General features: G+C 38.9%; 1 protein-coding gene across 3 annotated transcripts; it reads left to right on the top strand.

Annotated features, from left to right (window-relative positions):
• Positions 1-793: 793 nt before the first annotated feature.
• LOC143140733 (torsin-1B-like) lies at positions 794-5,087 on the top strand. Of its 3 annotated transcripts, XM_076301804.1 has the most exons (6): positions 794-1,045; positions 1,434-1,699; positions 1,823-1,998; positions 2,263-2,390; positions 3,272-3,335; positions 3,794-3,882. In XM_076301804.1, exons 1-5 carry the CDS (start codon positions 871-873, stop codon positions 3,289-3,291), a joined length of 765 nt encoding a protein of 254 aa, XP_076157919.1. In that variant the 5' UTR covers positions 794-870; the 3' UTR covers positions 3,292-3,335; positions 3,794-3,882. The 3 variants fall into 3 exon arrangements, with proteins under 3 accessions (XP_076157919.1, XP_076157917.1, XP_076157918.1); XM_076301802.1 differs by lacking the exon at positions 3,272-3,335 and having other exon boundaries at positions 3,794-5,087; XM_076301803.1 differs by lacking the exon at positions 3,272-3,335 and having other exon boundaries at positions 1,406-1,699; positions 3,794-5,087.
• Positions 5,088-9,114: the final 4,027 nt, after the last annotated feature.

The raw sequence follows: 9,114 nt of genomic DNA, 5'->3' as shown, positions 1-9,114 counted from the left end.
CAAAAAAAATACCGCTATGTAAAAACAAAAGAAGCAAGAGATGTAGGCCTATAAGGCTGACCAGGCTTAGAGCTGATTATATGGTTATATGACATCTAAAGTTAAATGAAATAGCTCACTACTGCATATGTTGGCACATTCAGGTATTCTTACGATCAGCCATCTAGATGACTTTCAACTAGTCAACTTTATCAAATCAAAACTATTGTGTGGTTATATACACAAACAGTGAGGGGTTATGATAATAAAGGATGGAGGAGGACAACATCAATGTGCTGGGAATGCTTATCAGAATATGAATATTAAAACAGGGTGCCAAAATAGTGTCTGTCTGCTAAAAGTCTTATATGTTCTTTGCAGACATCCCAACCTGCAAAAAGTAATGTCAGACCGGGACTGGCCTACATCCATGGGATGCCTGTGTTGAATCTCACCGTCACGCAGCCGTAGTGCTTCTCTTCAGTTATGCATAAAAGAAAATGGCAAAACGCTGTTGGATCTTCGGAGGAAAGTGGTCGATTTGCTATTAATTATGTTGCATTAGCCTGCAATTATAGCCTAATACAATAAAAGTCTGGGCACACACACAGCAGTGGGTAAGCTACTTATTCTTTCTCAATTCTCTCTCAGCCTACTACAAGTAGGCTAATGTTACATAGCCCACGTTATTGGCGTATGAACACAATAATTAGACTCGTTTGTTTCACTTCGACTTGGTTGTATTGGTTCGTCAGGCCATTTCCGCACTCATAGCCTAGATTTGCGGAAATGGCCTGACGAACCACTTCAACCAAGTCGAAAGTGAAACAAACTTATGCATTTCACGCGAAGCCTGTCCACAGAGGCTATCAAGTGGCCTATTAATACATAATGAAATTAAGATCAGCGTTATGGTTGTTTTTAAATGCAATAATGATAGCTAAGGTAAAACCCATTAACTTTCCAAAAAGCTACACTTGCCAGTTATCAAGCTCGCTTACCGGCTTACCATTTTATACTCCACGTGAATGCTGCGGACAAAGATGGATCTCTTACAACAAGACAAGTAAGCGTGTGTTTCTTACAATTGCCAACCTGGCAGGCTTAACTTGACTAAAAACTTATAAAGGCCAACACACTTTCATTGTATTCCTTTTTCTCAGAATAAATTTGCTTCCCTTCAAGGTTGTACCATTGTTTTGATTGTGAGTTAACGATAAATCACCAAAATATGATTTTAATACCTGTTTTAGTGAACTTTATCTGAGGTGCCAGTAATTGTGGAGAGCCCTGTATCTGTTATGTTTAGTTAGAGGTTGCATCAGCCTCCTCACATCTGTTTGTTCTCTTATCAGTTAACCGAACCATACCATCTTGACTTTATGGCTCTGTAAAAAAAGGAGGACTTGAAAGTGAACTGTAGTAGGCCTATGATGTTGACTTTATTCATGCAGGTCTGGAGATGGCTTTAAGCAGCAAACTATTTGGCCAGCATTTGGCATCTCCCATAATCCTGAAAACGGTGACTAGACACATGGAAAACCCAAACTCCGAGACACCTCTGGTCCTCTCTCTGCACGGCTTAACAGGCACTGGGAAGAGTTTTGTGAGCCGCTTGATCGCTGAGAGCATCTACCACAATGGAATGCGGAGTAAATTTGTACACCTGTTCATAACCACAGAACATTTTCCCCACAAGGCACATCTGGAAACTTACAAAGTAAGGCAGTCAGCCTTACCTTTCCAACTGTCCTAACACTTGGCATTCAGCTGTCCTAACATACATGACATTCATGTCCAAATGTATACCAAAGCAAAGTGATGGAAATTTTCTTTTTGATAGGATCAGCTAAAGCAGTGGGTGAAGGGGAACGTTTCAGAGTGTCCAAGCTCCATGTTCATTTTTGATGAGATGGACAAAATGCAAACAGACCTGATCGACAGCATCAAGCCATACCTGGACTACCACGGGACTATTGATGGGGTTTCATATGGTCAAGCCATCTTCATTTTCCTCAGGTGTGAGACATTCCTTTTTGCCTGGCATGGTTTCACCCACAGTACTCCACACAAAGTTGTCTTGTGGAAGATCAATGATTTCAAACAAGGTCAACAGTGTTGTAAGAAAATCATTTAACGAGAGTTTTACGATATTATGTTTTTTGAGAACATATCAGTTCTGACTTTTCAATATTGTCTGCATGCAAGTACTTACAGTACATCTTGTATCTATATATCTATGTGTGTAGATATCTATGTGTGTATATATCTATGTGTGCGCAGCAATTCAGGGGGGACGGAGATTGCCAAGAAGGCCCTGGACTTCTGGAAGACAGGTCGGAACAGAGAGGAGATTAACCTGATGGATTTGGAGAAAGATCTTACTCTTTCAGTCTTCAACAACGAAAAGAGTGAGTCACACTTTATTTAGCTGGATTTCTTATATTTTCATATTATTATTTTTTTTGATACTTTTGTGTTCCTAAAATTATGTCATAGATCATAGTTGAAATAGTAACTCACCTGCACCTGGCTATTTCACTATGGTATCGGTTTCTTCATGTACACACACTCACGCAGAACTCTGAGGTTGTTGTGCATGTCAGGGTAGGAGAAGGAGTAGCGGTGTGTTGCGGAAGTCAGTATCAGTCCTCTTTCAAATGTGTGTGAAAATGAAAGGCAATTAATACACACTCACTCACATTTGAGTTACTAGTGCAGTGCCAATTGAAACATGCTATTACTGTAGAAAACCTGTAGCCCAATTACATGCCCGCAGGTAGGCCTGCTTTAAAAAAAATAGGATGATAGGGAAAAACAGAATTCCAGTATTAGAATACCAGAATTCCAATATTCAATAATGCTTATTATTGAATATTATATTATAATAAATGTGCAATAAGCAGAATTTAAGCATGGCTACATGTGACATTTCTTACAGATCAAAATGACATAAGCCTAACAGCTGTTTTGAATAGGCTAAAATATGTTTAGCCTATTGAATAACTTAATGATAGAGAAGACAATTATGAATCAGTGAAATGATACATCATCACATGATATTTGCAACGATGTGACTCAAAAACTGGTCTGATTATGCTGATTATGCTTCCATGTGTGGCATTCTCAATTGTCCTGAAATTCAGGACCTTGCAGTCGGAATTGTCGTTTGTTTATTCAAAGTTTGAAGACTGTCCAAAGTAGCCTAGGCTATTTGAAGTGTCAGTTTATTGTACATCATGTTTTACATGGTTTTGAATAGTCACTGCATACCTGTGTTTGTTGGCCGTAGTTGCAATATCCGCTGACTGATTTTAACACAAGCAAACCGCATTCAGGGAGTCTTTATTGTTGAGGTAAGACATGATAATCACAATCACCCACACATCTTGCAATTACTTAACTTTTTACCTGCGGATTCAATTCTGCCAAATTTGGTTTATTCTCTCTGGTAGCCTGCAGTGCTGTGTGAGTGAGAGAGGGAGTGGCTACAGTAGAGCGGCGAAAGCCAATGATGTGTTTCTTTTACTGAAATATTTAATGCATATCATTTGTACTGTAAGTAGATAAGCTGTTTACACTTACGTCATGGCATATACGCTCATAAGATCATCGCCCCACCCATTCCATTCCAATGTAATACAGTTTACTCAGTTGAACCCTTTCTGACAATGTCAGTGCCATGGCCAGGTCTTTGATACTGTGTTTTTTACTGCCCTGTTTTTATCCCCTGCATTGTCTGTTTTTATCACTGTGTTGTGATGGAGGATCTATATTGACTTTTCTCTCCGTCATGTTTACCTGTGTGCTATAGATGGTCTGTGGCGGTCTAGTGTGATTAGTGAGAAACTGGTGGACTTCTATGTGCCTTTCCTGCCTCTGGAGCACAAGCACCTGGTTCAGTGTGGTCTTGCTGAGATGGTCGCCAGAGGCTTGAAGCCAGACCAGGGTGTGGTGGAGAGAATGGCCAAAGAATATTCCTTCTTCCCAGACGAAGAGCGCATCTTTTCTAATCAGGGCTGCAAGATGGTCTCCAAGCGATTGGATATTTACTTGTAACACTTCTGGGAGGTGTTCATTCTAACCCCTTGGTCACATCAACTACAGAAGACAGAGGCAAAGTGACCAGCTGCCATTCATTTTTAAACATCAGAGTCAGCGTTTTACAAGGTACTGTGTACTGTGCTTCTGTGGTATCATTCCATGAAAATGTAAGAAAAGCCTCAGAACACATCGGCAGTGTTTTGGTTACAATATTGGTATTGCAAAAGGTGGTATTTAGCATATTAGTAGGCTTTGTTCCACAACAACTGGGCAATTGATGGTGTTTGTATGTTTTTTGCATACCCTCTAGGTAGGTAAGTAGTGCTGTATTTTTAGATGAAAAGTTCATAAAGGTCATTTAAAAAGAATCAAAACAATGTTGCTGAAGAAAGCTGTATTTTGTCAAAAATAGCTTATGATGATATATCCAGACAAACTGGGCATCATCATCAAATTCAATACCTCCATTTCTGGACATCAGTAACTCCTTATGTGATTCTGGTTTTTACAAACCATACAGAGCCATGTTACTTTTTAATGTGGGTTAGAACAGGCTCCCCAGGCCTTCTCTCTGTGTATCCTACTTTTAACTTCATGATGTTGAATATGTTACAGTTGGTGCTATTGGACAATTCATGCAAATGTCTCCCACCACAGTTACAGATACCTCACTTAGTTTAATGATGGCATACAATAATGATTAGATAACTCTTGTTTTTTCCCATGCTAAGTTCCATTTGCAAATTGTATATTTTCCTAACACTATTTCTCAATGAAGAGAAAAAAACACATTCTTGATATTTATGACTGCAGTAAGTATACTATTTTCCTTTTGAGAAATAGGGTCAGCATATCCTGAAAATGAATTTGTTCACCTTTGGTGTTTCAATATGTAACTTTTATTTTTATTTTATTATTATTTTATTTTATTATTATTATATTTTATAATTATTATTATTTAAGTGCAATATTGTATGGATGATAGGATTACTGATTACTGTAGTGTTACATTTGCTCAAAATGGAAAATGCATAGTAATAAATGCTTAACGTGAATTTACTAAAGCTTGATGTTTCTGTGATTATTGATGTAATATGTCCTTTACTAACGTAAAAGTGAAGTAAAGTGAAAGTAAAGCAATCATTACAGTACCCTATTTTGTAAATGCCCAATGGCAAATATTTTAAAATTGGTTTGTATTTGGTCATTTTTCTGTTCTGTCAATGGATTTGTATAATATATGCTTTTATGCAGACCTGTGTAGGCCGGCCTATAATACACTTCATGTATGCGCACACCCATGGCATCAGAGAGGCATTGATATGTCCATATAATGAGGTGGGCACAAACTAGTGTCAAGCTTGTCGAGACTGGCCAGCGCCTGATGAAAAGAGAATGAGCTGGCCATGATTGGTGGTCCAATTACCGTGAAAATGGACACAGGGTGTCCAGATCCATCAGCCATTCCAACAGTGCCCAGTCTGCATTCATCCATCAGACAGGCTCATTTGCACAGGACAGTCACTGTGATAAACTCTGAAACCATTCCTTCTCTTCGCGAGATGGAGTGGTGTGTCTTTATAAACTCAAATAGAGACATGATCCTGCCCAGGACTCACTAACTCCCTCTCCACCAAATCATGATATCCCTTGCATATCATACCGTCAGGGTTGAGCCCAGTTGAAGGTCTTCTAAGCGATGTCACACGGTTTCTGAGATATAACATTTTTGTCACATGGAGCAAACATTTCCTCACAATTCACGCTAGCTGCCTCTCCACTGAATACACTGTAAAAAAAAAACGCAGTCTCTGTTGACAGCCCAGGCTCCAAAAATGGCAACAAAAACAGCCTGGTGCAGCCTGGACCATGAAACATAACAAACCTTTCCAGCCATTTATGACGAGATGCGCATTCAGGACAGTTTCAGTTGAACAGGAGGGAGGGGGAGAGATGGGCGAGCTAGCTCTCTGTTTTGTTTGAACATCAACAGAAGTGACGTTACCCAACGTCGCTTAGAGCACCTTTAATGCAGTCTGATGTTATGAGGTCCCGTGGCCTCTGCATGTGAATGCCTATGCTGACTCACCAAGGAGTTCCTTGAGGGGAATACGAAGAGGCCTCGCATAAATGAAGTGTGTGATTCATTTCATTCAAGTTAGGACCAAAAGTAGGCATAATTTCACCCAATATGTTATTGGTGGGGTCCAGCGCACAGCGAGTACTTGCCACTGTAGTCAATCTGCTTTTCAATAGTTTCAAGTCCCACAAGAAAGGAGGGGAAGAGCAATTGAACTGTTTCAGCATCAATGTCTCTTCAGAGCTTGGATCCTTTTTTCACGGATGTTTTGCCAACACACACACGCATTTTCTATCAGCTCTGCTAACTGTCTACATGACATAGTTAGAATGTATGGTGCTGGTCCAATATCAACATGCTTGGAGAAGAAATATATATTTCCTGTCCTCCAGACAGATCTGTGATGGATTAGTGGGTTGGAAAAATGCCGATTTGGCTCTTACCTTGACCCTCCTTGTGCCCGTTCAGGATTTCATCAGGTCACAAACAAGCTCTGATTGTTTACCTCTTCTTGTCAAATCCTTTTAATCCTGGTTCCAGCCCATGACATGGGCTGCTCACAACAGTTTGGTCTATACTCAACAGGAGCTTTGTTGGCAAACAGCAACATCTAAAATGATGTAATGTCCAACTGATTGAAAGAAATGGCATTTTACATGATACATGACCTAATATGCTACCTCTCAAAATGCTAAGATGTTCTTGCTCCCAGATTTGTTGAGATGTTAAAAGTCCATATTGGATAATGGATATTTTGAATTGTAATTGCTCATGCAATCTCACTTTTTTCTTCTTACTGAATTAACTATTTAAGCAATTCATTTAACTAATTTACTGTCTGGAAGGATGCAACACAGCCATAATAGATCCACACGCAAACACATCGCACACAGTCTCTAGTTAATTGTTTTTTTATTTGGTTTCAGGCGCCATGGAATCTGGAGAATATAAAAACACAGAAAGTGAAGATACAGACATGTGTTCAGCCCTTTAAAACGCAAGCTGTTGCCATCGGAGACCAAGCAGCCAAATTAAATTAAAGACATTTTTACTTGACCAGACTTAATGATGAAACTCTGTGTGTGCCATGTATGGCCTTGGAAGAAAAATAAATAATTCAGATAGTAAAAAATAAATTTGAATGTACTGCCCATTCAATTTAGACATTTAGTCACAGTTGCTTATTAACTGATGTGTGTGTGGGGGAAAATATGGCAGATCACCTTTCCCTCTTAATTAAATGATAAAGCCAGAAAGCTTTTAATATGCAGTGGAGAATGTGGAGAGGGTCTTGGAGAAGGGCAGAGATTTACTCGATTGATCAGGCTTTTGGCAAGTAGAATTTCCAGAAAGAGCATCCACAGCATTTCACCTTCCTCTCCTTTTCGAGCGATGACCAGCATCTCAATCAACGTCCGGCAGCAAATAAGCTGCAAATATCACATTAATATGGCAGTTATACTTGGCAACTTAATGTCCGAGCTCTACAGAGAATGATGCACAGCCTGACACAGGAAAATGCCATAGCTGTTTTTTAATGGATGCCGTAAAGTGGCAGCTCCTATGCCTCTGCATCTTGACTTGGCAAGGCTGAAAAAATTGATGGTGGTGATTTCTGTTAATTTTAACCAAATATATTAAACTTAAACAGCTTAAACAACTATTTTTTGAAGTCGACATTTGAACTGTATCAGTATTGGCTCCCTAAAAATTCAAAACAGTTGAACTATCTGAGATAAACAGTACATGTGCAATGATAGTGTATAAATATAATAGATAAAAAAAATTAAAAAAAACAAACACCTGGTGAAATAATGGCAGCTGCTTGGTCTCTTCTGTCAGCTCATTTTGATCCACAAAAACACACAATGCCTACGTATCCCATCTTTCACAATTTTTTGGTCTGAGAGACAGGTGCGTATCCCTGCCTCAAAGAAAGGTTTAAAGCTTTTCAGGTTCATGGGACACACAGACATACACAGATTGGGTATGTTTGAGAACTAAATATTTAAAGCAGGTATTAAAGCATTGCTGTTGCTCTGTCATTGGTTCAAGCCTTTAGTTTCTAATTCTCTATCATTTTTTTCTTTCTTTTTTTCTACCTGATGGGTCAAGACGTCAAAAGAATATGGCTCAATATACTGAAGCCTGTATAGAACATGGATGTCCTTGGTACTGTGCTACTGTGTAGGCTACTCTATAATGGATGTTCTCCCTTTCCTTTCTCTAAGTCAATGTATTGGGGTCAATAAGGGATTGCAACCTAGGCTAGAGAATGAATGAAACAATATTCCTGTGAAGGTACAGGAGGTAGATGTTTCTAAAGACAAAAGATTACAGTTTACTGTAACATTCGGTTAACATGCTCAACTAAAAGGATGGAAGTCAGGATTTGTTGACGTTTTGAACCATATATCATCTTACGCAAGACCCACCGTGAGTTTAACTTTCCTATAGAACATTTGCACATTATTCTAATACTGCTTCAAAATAAGATGCCAGACCATAAACAAGAGTGTGAACATAAAACAACAGAAAACAACAACAATAATAACATTAATTATAATAATAATAATCATAACGTTTAAAAAAATGAACATCTTCATTTTGGCAACATTGCCTGCACATAGCAGGAAGAACATAACATTATGCTGGGTAAAAGGAGAAAACATAAGAGACACGTTCTGCAAACATATCCAGCAAACAAAGTTGTGTAATTTCTGAATAATGAGCAAGCTAAGGTTTACCACTACTAAGATTCACACTAGAGGGAAGGGGAGATAAAAACAAATCCAAACAATTTCCCATGTTACAAACGTCCTTCTTCTCTCTCTCTGTCTTTTGGTATATCACAGCCACCAAACACTGTTTCTGTCTCAATAATCTCAGACTGGAGTCACGTCTTTGACTCGTTTCAACTGTATCTTTTTGGTTAAACCTTTAACACTCATCTCGGTTCTGTAGGTTGACCTTGTGGACAGTGGAGCTTTTCAAGGAACACCTCTTTCGGT

Source organism: Alosa pseudoharengus, unplaced genomic scaffold, assembly GCF_046254945.1.
Source record: "Alosa pseudoharengus isolate Yale_2024_CS ecotype anadromous, Long Island Sound unplaced genomic scaffold, YU_APseudo_1.1 YU_APseudo_1.1_scf_23, whole genome shotgun sequence".
Classification (NCBI taxonomy): Eukaryota; Metazoa; Chordata; class Actinopteri; order Clupeiformes; family Clupeidae; genus Alosa; species Alosa pseudoharengus.
This window is presented reverse-complemented; position numbering and strand designations above follow the sequence as displayed.

Coding starts and splice junctions, on each gene's coding strand:
- LOC143140733 (XM_076301802.1), top strand. CDS start 871: ATGAAATTAAGATCAGCGTTATGGTTGTTTTTAAATGCAATAATGATA. Junction 1,046..1,433: donor GATCTCTTACAACAAGACAA/GTAAGCGTGTGT, acceptor TTATTCATGCAG/GTCTGGAGATGGCTTTAAGC. Junction 1,700..1,822: donor CACATCTGGAAACTTACAAA/GTAAGGCAGTCA, acceptor TCTTTTTGATAG/GATCAGCTAAAGCAGTGGGT.